General features: G+C 44.6%; 1 protein-coding gene across 8 annotated transcripts in view; it reads left to right on the forward strand.

Moving 5' to 3' along the window:
- TTLL12 (Tubulin tyrosine ligase-like 12) overlaps nucleotides 1-13,921 on the forward strand; it is a 457,993-nt gene that overhangs the window by 356,188 nt on the left and 87,884 nt on the right. For all 8 annotated transcript variants that reach the window (XM_075882498.1, XM_075882503.1, XM_075882499.1 and 5 more), the window contains 2 exons: nucleotides 1,476-1,587; nucleotides 4,254-4,405. In XM_075882498.1, the coding sequence (XP_075738613.1) occupies nucleotides 1,476-1,587; nucleotides 4,254-4,405 (264 nt within the window). The remainder of the gene's footprint in view (nucleotides 1-1,475; nucleotides 1,588-4,253; nucleotides 4,406-13,921) is intronic.

The following is a 13,921-nucleotide window of genomic DNA, read 5'->3' on the forward strand; positions in this document are numbered from 1 at the left end:
AGCCTAGGTCCCAGCCAGGGGCTAATTAGTGTGAGCACTCTGCGCTTCTTCTCTTCTCTTTATATGTCATCATCAGCCTGACTACGTCCACTGCAGGACAAAGGCCTCTCCCATGTTCCGTCAGTTAACCCGGTCCTGTGCTTGCTGCTGCCAATTTATACCCGCAAACTTCTTAATCTCATCTGCCCACCTAACCTTCTGTCTCCCCCTAACCCGCTTCCCTTCTCTGGGAATCCAGTTAGTTCCCCTAATGACTAGCGGTTATCCTGTCTACGTGCTACATGCCCGGCCCATGTCCATTTTCTCTTCTTTATTTCAACTATGTTATCCTTAACCCCCGTTTGTTTCCTAATCCACTCTGCTCTCTTCTTGTCTCTTAAGGTTACACCTACCATTTTTCTTTCCATTGCTCGCTGCGTCGTCCTCAATTTAAGCTGAACCCTCTTTGTAAATCTCCAGGTTTCTGCTCCGTAGCTAAGTACCGGCAAGATACAGCTGTTATATACCTTCGTCTTAAGGGATAGTGGCAATCTACCTGTCATAATTTGAGAGTGCTTGCCGAGTGTGCTCCACTCCATTCTTATTCTTCTAGTTACTTCAATCTCGTGATTCGGATCCGCGGTTATTACCTGCTTAAGTAGGCATAGTCTTTTACAAGTTGAAGTGCACTATTACCTATCTCGAAGCGTTGCTCTCTTCGAGGTAGTTGTACATTACTTTACTTTTCTGCAGATTAATTTTAAGACCTACCTTTTTGCTCTCCTTGTCTAATTCAGTAATCATGAATTGCAAATTGTCCCCCGAGTTACTCAGCAATGCAATGTCATCGGCAAAGTGCAGGTTACTAAAGTACTCTCCATTAACTCTTATCCCTAACTGTTCTGGGTTCTGAAAATGTCCTGTAAGCACGTGGTATATAGCGTTGGGGAGATTGTGTCCTCCTGCCTTACACCCTTCTTGATTGGTATTCTGTTGCTTTCTTTATGAAGCACCTTCTATGTACAGTCGCCCAAATCTCTACTCAACAATAGTCATTACGACAATCTTTTCTTTGATTTCCGTTGTACGACTAAATTTCCAGAAAGGGAGAGGGCAAGTGCATGCCCACTTACCACTCGCCCACAAAACAAAGTTTTAGAACTTTGTTTCACAGCGTGGTGCGGACACTCAGAGAAATCACCACTGCGTGCGATCAAGTTAAAACTTGGGCAACTGTACATGCTCATCATCACCGTTTGGATTGTGGAGCTCATTCTTGAGACTATAAAGAATATATAGTCTTGACGGTTCTAAGCATTGTGAAGTGCTTCACAATACCATCGTAAATGATAGGTCTGAAGTAGCACTATATCATCAGTCGTGGTGGATAAAGGGGCCTCTACGCCATTGAAAATTGCAGATTGTCATGGTCCAGCTTCATGTGTTAATGTGGTCAGGGAACATTGTGAAGTGTGGTGGCTGGCTGTTCATGACAGAGGCCTGGACAATGTGTGGATCTGTAAACCCTGGAACTTAGCTCGGAGCTTGGACACCCACGTGACGGATAACCTGAACTACATCTTGCGTCTACCAGCCACAGGTCCTAAGGTGAGCACCCTTGGCTACTCTGATGGCCTTTCAGGGTTACACGAAAAACACATTTCATTCTGATCTGGAGCATTGATTTACATACTGTCGAGCGCAGGTGACATCGTTATTCTTTTTATAGGTTAATTGGTGAATGAGCATGATATAAGTAGCACAGAGATTTGGAGAAACGTCTGAGCACGAGGAAGGAAAAAAGGTTGTTTCAGCTTCATTAATGTGGTCAGTGATGGTCCTATTGCTCCAACAGTGCCAGAGTTCACTAATCTGCCTGTTTACATGGCATTGGATCATTTATAGTCCGAAAATAGTCTTGGTCAAAAGAAACATTACTGAAGCTTTTCCATGCTGGCCCCGATGCCTTCTACTCGAGCAAATACAGTGATGTGCTTTTTTTAAATTATATTCAGCCTAACTGAAATCTTGGTGCCGCACTACGTGTCTCCATTGTTTGCAGTTTAGCATGTCATTGATAGTTGCCGTTATTTGATAGGGAACTTGCAATTGATTGCATGACCCTAGAGCGCATTATATAGCTCATCTTACAGTACACATAACTCCGAGCACATGACAGAGAGCAGCTAGTCAGGTCAACAACTCATTAACAATAGTTGCTCAGGTTCACAGCTGCAAGACCTGCAGTGTATTGTCAAGTAACTGTCACGTGTTGTTTTCATTACATATTTCAACCGCTCATTTAGACTGTCTTCCTCGTAGTTCAGCCCCTTTATTAAAGACATGCACCAAGTAGAAATTTTCGCCTTTCTTATGAAATGTCTCTTATAAGCAGGGTACCATGTACCGTATTTACTCGCGTAATCCTCGCACTCGCATAATTCTCGCACCCCCCACATCGCCCAAGATAAACTACGATTTTTTTTTTCCTCAAGTAATTATCGCACCCCCGAAAACTGCCGCAATAATGTAGTCTGCTCGTTCTAGCCGTTGATGATGATAGCAGGCACCATCTAGCGCCATCTCTTAAGCATCAAGCGTACTATTGCACAGAGATTCAAGCCAAGCCAAGCCGAAGTGGCCAGTGCGCGTTGCGGCGTGTTGTGTGTCGGTAATCTTGGCACGTTATGGGGCGATACTGAAGCCACACGGCTGCTTTAAGTTGCAAGTGATAGATCATGCGCTATACAACGGCAACAGGGCCGCCGGTAGGCCCTTCGGAGCCTACGAGTTTTGTGTTCGCTACTGGTGACGGCAGCTGAAAGCCCACAAGACGCATTGGGCCTGCCGTGTGCCTAAAACTGGGATTGATGGTAAACTTTATTTTTTCAGAAGGGAACTGCAGACGATTCTGTTAAATAACCATCAGCCCAATACTGACGTCCTACGCTTACTTTTTGAGGGCTCCTGTCGAGCGCCAACCGCTACCGCTACACCCGCAACGCCCACAAGCTTCGCGTATGGTATTCTAATTCTCGACTATTTGCTTCCACTTTTTGTGTCTCAAATAAATCTTGCCTTGTGTTGAACCTCTGCTTTTATTGTTGAGGTAAGTTCTAATTAGTACTTCTTAAAGCTTGTTGTAAGGTGCGTTTGTGAGAATTTCGATTTGCGGCCACTTTGTTTTCTTTTTCGCCCTCTGCGTTTTCGTAGAAAGTTTTCCCCGCGTAATTCTCGCACCCCCCAACTTTGCATCGGTTTTCTGGCAAAAAAAAGTGTGAGGATTATGCGAGTAAATACGGTATGCATTTTCTTATCAGTGCATGTTTAAACGAAGGCGCACTGGTCTCTCTTTACATCAGAGTCTCAAATAAAGGTGTTCGACTCTATATTGTTTATCACATGACAGAAGGATACTGTAAACTACACAAGCAACAAATGAACCTTTGTGCTGCTTTTTGCAGTCTCATTAAACACGAGCGCTCCTTAGATTTCATAGTTTAATAAGTTTCCGTGGGGCTGAAAACACAACTTTCACTTTTGAGCAACCAACAATGTTTTTTTCTTGTGGGACAATGTGTATATAGGGAATATTAGCCACTTTTTGTTATGCATGGGTTGGTGTGCTCTGTGAATGGCAGTTTTGTGGTCAATCACAGGTTTTCTAATGTAGTGAAGAAGTCAAAGATGCACACGATGCAATCAAGTTTTCGCTTCCAGTCTGAGCAGTTGTTACAAGCTAGCTACCCTTTGCATGTACAGTGAATTCTTGCTTCAAAAAATGTACATGCAGAATAACCGTATAGGTTATCTAATGGGTACTAATAGAAGAAAAGCACAGTTAATAGCTGTAAAAAGTTAGCTTGTGTAATCATTTGAAGACCTCTGTAGGTATACCTTGGGATCAACTGCAACGAGACATAGGTGTTGCAATATTCACAGTACTAGAGAATCTCCTGAGTTGTATCAAACGTAGAACATTTACCCCCGTATTCTAGAACGCCCCTTCACTCAACGCTCCACCTTAACTTGAGAAAGCCGATGGGAGCGCCATCTCTAGGCACGGCAAGTCACTGCATATCGATGATAATCTGCTGCGATTCTTGAGTAGCGCAGTGTCATTTTCAGCCGAGCGGTGGCGCAGTGCTCAACTCTGTCAAGTGAAGGGTGAAATTCGAGTCGAGGAGCGTTTGCAAATACGGGGGTTAGAGTTGAGGAGCTTGCCATGTTTTTGTAAGGTGGAGTCTTGCTGGGTACGATGTGTGTCGCTGCAGGTGGCGTGCAAGTATGTTTCGGACCCTGTGCTTTTTCCCCTGGAGGGCGTGGGCCTGGCAAAGTTTGACTTCCGCTACGTCGTCGTCCTGCTCGGCGTGAGGCCCCTGCGCCTCTATGCCTACCGCCATTTCTGGCTTCGCTTTGCCAACAAGTGAGCAACAAAATGTGAAAACTCTGCATTGTACGAGTGCTAAGCTGCATTTTATGAAAAGTGAAAACTTCTTTGGAAACAAAATGCAGTCGAATCCACCCTATAACGATATCAGTTTTAATAATATATCAGTAATAGCAATGAAAAGCAGCTGCACTATGAACTTTGGTGTGTTTTTGATGGCAAAACGCAAAAAATGACGACCCGATTCATAAGCGAAGTTAAGAGTACATACATTCTACGCTCACGAGTTGCACTCAATTAAATGCCTTTTATTGCGAAAGCGATTATATAAAAAGTCTCGGCTGGTTTTTGCTGTTGCCACCACTGCCGTCATTCACGTATATGTATGTATACTATATACGGGGAAGGATGCGCTTGCCTCTCCTTTCTGCAGAGCGAACATCGCCTTTCCGGCTGGGCTGGCCTGCGCGCGCGCTTATCTCGCCAGCAATTAAGGGGGACGGGCGGGGGAGGGGGGTGTGTGTGGTTTGGTTGCCACGCTTCCTGCAGGGGCGCCTGCGCAAGTAGGCGTTTGGTGTGTAGCGACACCATGAACACGAGCTAACGGGGGGGGGGGGGGGGGGGGTTCGACTCCCTCCCACGCCTAGCCGTGCGTGGCTTTGCCGTGTCTAGGGAAAAGGGAATCCTAGGGGTTGAGCCGACGTTGGGTGATTGGACCTTTAAGGCCTCCCGACAGAGGCAACACACCCCTTTGGCCCCGGCTTCACGTAGACGGCACCTCTGGGCTGACCCACCCAGGGAAAATCGGCAGTCGCCTTTTCCTATCTCTCTCTCCTTACATCTTCGTCTTTATCTCCCACTTTTAATCTGCCTTGTCATCTTCTCTTTTCCATCTACTTCCAAATTTTCTGGCGGCAAGGGTTAACCTTGTGTGCTTATCCAACCTAGGATAAACCATATTAGGTTATAGTGATGGCGTACTGCTGGCGTTGCGCAGACGTGTTCACATGCTCTGCCACGTCCCCTAGTTGCGCTCCGTGGTGGGTGGTAGGCGCCGTTGCCGAACAAACGCTTTCTTTCATGGGATCACCAAACCCCTTCCTAAGAGATCGCTCCGAAAAAAGGGGGCGCACCGAAGCAGCCTCACAGTTTTCATTTGGTCCTTGTGCTACAAAACACCGCTCATCATCATCATCATGACAGTGAGTAATGAAGAATCGAGACTTGTTCCCAAAATATCATGTCATACATTGTGAAACCACAGGAAAAAAAGCAACAAAAATAACACCGTTTTTAGTTTCCAGATGCCTTACTGATACCATTGGCACTGGCTACAAAGCCACCAAGATGGCCAGTGGGGACCTGCTAATAGAAGTCAAAGACAAAATCTAGTATCAGGAACTAAGCAACCTTGTTGCATTTGGGGACAAACCTCTCACCATTACCGCTCACCGAACATTGAACACAGTGAAAGGTGTCGTATCAGATGAAGCTCTTGTAGACCTTACCGACGAAGAACTTTTGGACGGCTGGAAAGGCGAGAATGTCATACATGTGCAGCGTATTAAAGTTAGGCGAAATAATGCAGAACTCCCCACAAGACACATTGTACTGACGTTTGGAACAAACAAACTCCCAGAAACAGTTGCTACAGGCTATCTCATACTCCGTGTTCGACCATATATACCAAACCCTAGACGTTGTTTCAAGTGCCAACGATTTGGCCATGCTTCCCAAAGCTGTCGAGGGCAGCTCATATGCGCAAGGTGCGCCACCACAGGGCACTCTGCTCATGACTGTAAGTCTGAGGTGGAGGCCCATTGCGCGAACTGTGATGGTGACCATCCCGCTTATTCTCGCTCATGCCCAGCCTGGAAAAGAGAAAAAGAAATTCTCACAATTAAATTTCAAGAAAGTGTCAGTTTCAGGGAAGCCCGACAGTGCGCATCGCACACTTTTCTACAGAAGTCATTAGCCGAAGTGGTGCAAGGGGGGTCAGCACCACTACGGTTTTCAGCAAAGCCCCGGACGACGCTTGGCGGGCTGAGGCAACCGCCAGCAGACCCCACTGGAGGAGCAGCCCTGGCTGCTCCGCCATCTTTGAACACGGCCTTACCAAAGGCCCCTGTGAACCCTGGCAGCAGCCAGGGCAACACACAAACTATAGAGGTCCCCTTGACCTCTGGCCCGGTGGGGGCGAAGGCTTTGTCTGCCAATGCCCCGCCGCGATGGTCTAGTGGCTAAGGTACTCGGCTGCTGACCCGCAGGTCGCTGGTTCGATTCCCGGCTGCGGCGGCTGCATTTCCGATGGAGGCGGAAATGTTTTAGGCCCGTGTACTCAGATTTGGGTGCACGTTAAAGAACCCCAGGTGGTCAAAATTTCCGGAGCCCTCCACTACAGCGTCTCTCATAATCAAATGGTGGTTTTGGGACGTTAAACCCCACAAATCAATCAATCAATTTGTCTGCCAAAGCAAAGCCTACCCCACGTACACGACTGTCTGGCGCCGACTGCGCCGAAGGAGCGACGAGAGCCCCTTGACCACTCCAAGAAAGAAAAAACACCAATTACAGGGCCCCCTAAAGGCTCTGTAAAGTAAGTCACCCCCAATCTGTACACACAGCACTACTTTACACCCAATATGAAAACACAAATTATACAATGGAACGTCAGAGGACTGCTTAAAAACATAGACGATGTCCAAGAACTTTTACACAAACACTCGCCAAAAGTGCTGTGTGTACAAGAAACACACTTGAAACCAAAACATAGGAATTTTCTTAGAGACCACATTATCTTCCGCAAAGATCGAGATGATGCGATCGCATCATCAGGTGGCATTGCTATTATATTAGACAAATGCATAGCGTGTAAAGATTTGCAAATACAAACGGCCCTCAAAGCAGTGGCCATTCGTGCTGTTGTCTCAGGGAAACTTGTTACCATTTGCTCAGTGTACATTTCTCCTCATTATCAGCTGCAGAAACAAGAATTTCAGTTTTTTATGGATCAACTACCTGAACCATATATCGTCCTTGGCGATTTTAATGCCCACAGCCCTTTGTGGGGTGACTTGAGGAGTGATGCACGAGGCCGCTTGATTGAGAACTTTATTCTTTCTACAGATGCATGCATTTTAAATAAGAAAGAACCAACATTTTTTAGCCTGGCAAACAAAACGTATTCGTGCATTGATCTTAGCATTGTTTCTCCTACCCTTTTACCTGATTTTAATTGGAATGTTATTAAAAACCCTTATGGTAGTGATCACTTTCTCATGTTACTGAAGACGCCAAAAGAAAATGAACCTCTACCTCAGGCTCCAATTGAAAGGTAGACAGAGCAGATTGGGAGAAGTACCAGAGTCTTAGTACTATATCGTGGGCTGAGATTTCCTCTCTAGGAATCGACTCTGCCGCTATGCATTTCACTGCTTTTATTATTGACGCTGCTTCAAAATGTATCCCCCAGCCAAGTTGTTGTCCCTGCAGAAGTTGTGTCCCGCGGTTGAACGTTGACTGCAGGAATGCTCGCAAAAAGCAGAATAAAGCGTGGTGTCTATTGCGAGACTACCCAACTGCAGAAAATCTTATCGATTTCAAACAAGTAAAGTCTCAAGGGCGAAGGACGCTCCGGCAGGCTAGGAGAGAAAGCTGGCAGAAGTTTTTGTTGGGCATTAATTCCTATACTGATGAAGTTAAGGTTGGGAACAGAGTGAATAGAATAAGAGGCCGACGGACACACTCACTCCCTCTAGTAGACACAGAGGGTAACAGCCTTGAGGATCAAGCAGACTCCCTGGGAGCATACTTTGAACGTCCAGCTCATCGCATTATTCTGATACGTTCAAACGATACAAAGAGAGAGTCGAAAGGCAAAAACTTGAACGTAAATATGGAAAAAATGAGCAATACAACAGACTTTTCATCTTGGCTGACTTAAAGGCAGCACTAAACTTCTGCAACAAATCAGCCCCTGGTTAGGACCGTGTTTTATATCAGATGCTTAAACACTTACTTCAAGAAACACAAAAAACTCTCCTTTGTCTGTGTAACTCCATATGGGCTTCTGGCGAGATTCCCTCTGCGTGGAAAGAGGCCATAGTAATACCTATTTTTAAACAGGGCAAAAATCCATCTTCCGTATCGAGTTACAGGCCTATTGCTCTGACTAGCTGCCTCTGCATATTATTTGAAAAGATGATAAACTGCCGATTATTATATTTTTTGGAATCAAACTCCTCGACCAATATCAGTGATGATTCCGAGAGGGTCGGTCCACCACAGTCCATCTCATCCGCATAGAGGCGCAAATACACGAAGCTTTCATTCATAAGCAGTTTTTCCTATCTCTCTTCCTTGACATGGACAAGGCATACGATACAACGTGGCGTTTTGGAATATTGAGAGACCTCACACATTTAGGTATACGAGGTAATATGCTAAGTGTAACCGAGAATTATCTGTCCAATCGTACATTTCGTGTTCGAGTGGGCAATGCGTTGTCACGACCGTTCGTGCAAGAAACGGGAGTATCGCAGGGCAGTGTCCTCAGTTGTACTCTCTTTGTTTATTTTTTTTTATTTATTTATTGAATACTGTAAGCTTTTCTCAGGCTCATACGGGGTGGGCGAGCAAATATACACAGTCGCGTACAAACCAGGCAATATCGCACATAGCGGAAGAAACAGAATCACAAGATGATGGTGAAAATAAAACTTGTACGATGAAAGCAATTGTACAAAATCATGGACAGGTCACAAAACATCAAGGTATCAGCAGGGGGTACTGTGATCAGTGTGTTCGAAAGCGCTCACAAACATTAAAAAAAAAACAAAAGTTGCTTTTAGTTTTCATAAAACAGGCTTTCTACATTCCGAACAAATGAATCTACAGAGGAATGATTAACGCATTCACATGGCAATTTGTTCCACTCTTCCACTGCTGACGGGAAGAATGAATATTTAAAACTGTCACAGCGTGACATAAATGGTCTAATGCACTTATTGTGGTTTGTACGACGGGAGTGATGGTTAGGCGGCTTTATATAGTTGTCTTTATCTATGTTTAAACCGTTGTGATACAAAAGAAAAATAAACTTTAAGGAAGAGACACGGCGACGGGCTGCAAGGGTCGGCAAGCATGCCCGCCTGCGCAGCTCAGTGACACTGTCATGCCTCGAATACTTAGAATAGATAAAGCGAAGGGCCTTGCGTTGGACCATTTCTAATTTGTCAGAAAGATATTTTTGGTGGGGGTTCCAAACAATGCTGGCGTACTCAAGGATCGGCCTTATGAGAGATTTATATGCTATCATCTTTACGTTAGGAGGCGCCAATGCAAGTTTTCGACGCAGGAACCCCAGCTGGCGATAGGCTTTTGTGTATGTGCTGCTTATATGTGCATCCCACTTCAGTTTACTTGTAAAGGTAACGCCCAAGTATTTAACAGCGTCGTTTCTTGCAATGTTTGTGCCGACCAAATTGTAACTAAAATGCTGGATTGTTTTTCTGCGAGTTATGCCAAGGCAAGCTGTTTTTGACACGTTAATTTCCATTCCCCACTCAAGACACCAACATGCAATATTAGCTAGTGTGGTATTAAGTCTAAGCTGGTCATCAGTTGTGCGGATAGTGGTGTAGATCACGCAGTCGTCAGCGAATAATCTCATTTTAACGTTAGGCTCAAGGCACATATAGATATCATTAACATATATTAGGAACAAGGTGGGTCCTAAAACAGAACCTTGTGGTACTCCGGAAAAAACTTCCAATGAATCAGAGGCTGTGTTGTTTACGGTTACATACTGGCTTCGATTTGATAGATACATTTTTATCCATGCTATTATGTTACTGTTAATACCAATAGACACAAGTTTGTCAATCAATTTACTGTGAGGCACCTTATCAAAAGCTTTGGCGAAGTCTATAAATATGGAGTCGGTTTGCAATTGTGAGTTAATAGTAGTTACGAAGTCATGCGTTATTTCCAAGAGTTGAGTAACGGTAGACAGGTTTTTACGGAATCCGTGTTGGTTTGGGTGTAATAAGTTGTTGTCTTCTAAATAAGTAATTATTGCCTTGTTGATTACATGTTCCAATAATTTACAGCAGCAGCTAGTTAGCGAGATAGGCGTGAATGTTTCTATGGACAGCTTGCTTCCGCCTTTATGAATTGGAATAACCTTTGCACACAACCAGTCGGCAGGTAAAGAAGCTGTTAGCAGGGATGCTTTAAAAATTGCTTCAAGGAAGGGACATAGTTGCTCTGCGTAGCGTCGAAGGAATACATTTGAAATATTGTCAGGACCCACTGATTTCTTAACATCGATCTGCAACAGCAGGTTCAGAATACCTTCCGTAGTGACAACGACATCGGGCATTAAAAAAGGATGCACCGGAGCAACAGGGCTGCTTGGTGCGCATGCTCGTGTAAATACCGACTGAAAATACCTATTGAAAGCATTGGAAACTGTCTGCGCGTCCTTTACGATAGTACCCTCAATTTCTACTTCAGTTGTTGGGTTTTCAGGCCGTGCCAAGAAACGCCAAAATTTTTGCGCATATCCGTCATGAAGCGAGATAACGTATGTAAAAAAAAAGTTTGTCTTGCATTTCCAATTTCCGCCTTAAGCTGAGATGCAAGTTCCTTTAAGATGATTGGATTCCTCTTTTTCTTACGCATTCTTTGTACCCTTCTTTTAAGGTGAATAATACGGCGATTGATCCATGGTGTTTTTCTTTGTGTGCGTTTTAGTTTCGTTGGGATAAAATTTTGTTCGCAGTACGTAATTATTTTTTTCAGTTGAATCCACATACCATTAACACCCTCACATTCCTCTAGAGAAAAAGTCTCTAGTGCTGTGTCGAGGTAATCAATAACACAAACATCATTAGCTCTAGTGTAGTCTTTCACGGCTATCCGTGAATTTGTGCCATCAGGTTTGGTATTTAAGCATTCAAGGTTAAAAGTTATGATTAACATTTTGTGGTCAGATATTCCATCTTCTACCGTGGCTTTACCGGATAGCTTATCGGAAAGAAAAGCTAGGTCTACTATGGAGCGAGTGTTTCCTTGAATTCGGGTTGGTTCCTGGACCAACTGGGACAATGAAAAATTGAACATTAAATCGTATAATAGCTCGCTGTTGGCGGTATTTCTAGTACTTGTTAAGTTTTCCCAGTCAATAGCGAGATTGAAATCTCCAGTAAGTATCAATTTGGTACGGGGGGTAACATTATCAACCAGATAGTCATGTATTTGTAAAAGGTAATCATGAGACGCATTTGGTTTTCTGTAGATGCCACCGATCAGTACTGGAGCATCGTGAGCAAATATTGTGCACCAAACGCTTTCGTGATTCGCGATACCCTTTTCTCTACGATATTGCAAACCACGTTTTATTGCAATGGCGACCCCGCCCCCACGACCGTCACGATCTGACCGAAGTAGGCAGTATGAAGAAGGAACAATTTCAAAATCAAGAATGTCTGGGTGCAGCCACGTTTCAGTTATCACGACAATATCAGGAGTGTACGAAAATAACAATTCTTCTAGCTTGTCAGTTTTGTTAACAATGCTACGGGCATTCAAACATACCAATGAAAACGGTGTGGCGGCTTGCGGGTGTCACGCGTTGCTTTTCGCGCGACCATCGTGACGTGCCCTTCTCATGGAAACTCTTGCATTTTTTGCTTCATCCCATACGTACAAGTCGTCATCTATCTTTAGTTTATCGAATACAAGAGTGACCTTAGCACCATTGTCCCGATCTTTCTTTGCTGATTGCCATAGCTTTTTGCGCAGGTCCCGAACACGTGCGGAAAAGTCTTCGGATATCGATATCGCTGTTCCCTTCAGTTTGTTGCAATTACGAAGGACTAACATTTTTTCAGAGAAATTGTACAGCTTAAGAATTACTGGCCGCTCTCGATTTTGTGTTTTCCTGTCGATTCGGTGCATGCGTTCTACAGATGTAACATTCACCTTGAGGATGTCTTTAAAAATGCACTTAACAATACGCTGTTGTAAATCTGCATTTTGTTCATTATCACCCTCTCCCACGCCATAGATTATTATGTTATTCCGGCGGCTCCTGTTTTCCAAGTCTTCTACCTTAACTGATAGCTCTCGCACCAGTTTATTTGTTTCTACGGTCATCACCTCATGCTCGGCGAGTTTATCCTCAAATTGTTGTAGGCGAGCTAACTCTTTTTCCATGGCGGTCAATCTTTCCTGTACGTTGCTTACTGTAGTTTCTACGTGTTTTAAGTTTTCAGAAAGAGCAGTGAGCACTTTATTCGTCTTTGTTTGTTCCTTTAGAATTTTCTTGAGGAGCTGGCTATTTAAAGTGGCTTCTGAACCAGACTCCGAGCCTGAGCGGGGTCCAGGGTTTAACTCCACATCACCTGATGTTAACAGCAGTAGCCTAATAACAAGAAAACAATCACAAAATGAAGAAAGCAGGAAGATTCTGGCAATCGAAGTCTTCTACAATATTCTGGAGAAATTACTTCTCACCTTACTTCAGTGACATAACCAAGCACTCTGTTGTCTAGAACTGTGCTTCAGTGGACTTCCTCATAAATATTCGTTTGCAATATACTAACAGTAGAACGATGGGTCACGTATGAGAGAAATAAGTAATTACAATGAAAATTACTCGAGTTTTCACCCATACACCTATCTAAAAAGAAGGAATGCTAGAATGCATCGATATTTGTCAAATCGAGGTATTTCGAACCAAGACAAAACAGACCATAATGAAAAAAAAAGTAATACTGCCACAGACGAATTTATAGGTCCTTGCAGTGATCTATATCAGAAAAATTCAGCAGCTGCCATGCTTTTCTTCGTAAATTGGGCCAAAATAAATGCAGTAACAAAAATACTTGTCTTCAATGTAGCCGGAAGATTTTGGCAGTGATTCTTTCTCATATGCGAGAAAAATAAAACTATGCGCAAGCTGGAATTCCGTGCGCTCTGCTGTCTGCCGCCGCCGTAATCCACCGTCAATGCGCCCTCTCACGGTAGCCGAGCACACAAGGCAATACTCATTGGTCTTGCTGGGGAGATGGCGACTGGGGCAACCGAGGAGAAATGCAGCGTGCACCTTTCATCTCGGAGGTCATGGTTAGACTGCAGAATGTTTCAGAAGATGGAGAGGAGCAAATGTGCAATAGAATGTGTAGGGATCTGAGGTGCCCCCCGCGACCTTTTTGTGGGCATCCTGCCGTACAGCCGCTCTCCTTTTCCTTTCCCGTGCTCCGGTAACGGCTCATGGCGATAGATGCCGCCATGCGTGGGCATGGCACGTGTTCTCGAGGAACTGCGAGAATCGGCGAGGCCGAGTCACGTACGCACCGGAAAGGGTCTCTCCTTTGTTGGCCAGTGCCCAGTAAGCACGTGGGTTTCCTTCGTTTGCGTCCCCTTTAGAAATCGCCAGACTGTTGCTTGCCTGGGTGCCTAGGCATCTCCGGCAGGCATGTTTACCATGAGTGTTAGCTTCGGTACCGTACGCTAAGTCAACTGCACTGCCTAGTGCTTGAAGTG

This window comes from Rhipicephalus microplus, unplaced genomic scaffold (assembly GCF_043290135.1).
Source record: "Rhipicephalus microplus isolate Deutch F79 unplaced genomic scaffold, USDA_Rmic scaffold_12, whole genome shotgun sequence".
In the NCBI taxonomy this organism is placed as follows: domain Eukaryota; kingdom Metazoa; phylum Arthropoda; class Arachnida; order Ixodida; family Ixodidae; genus Rhipicephalus; species Rhipicephalus microplus.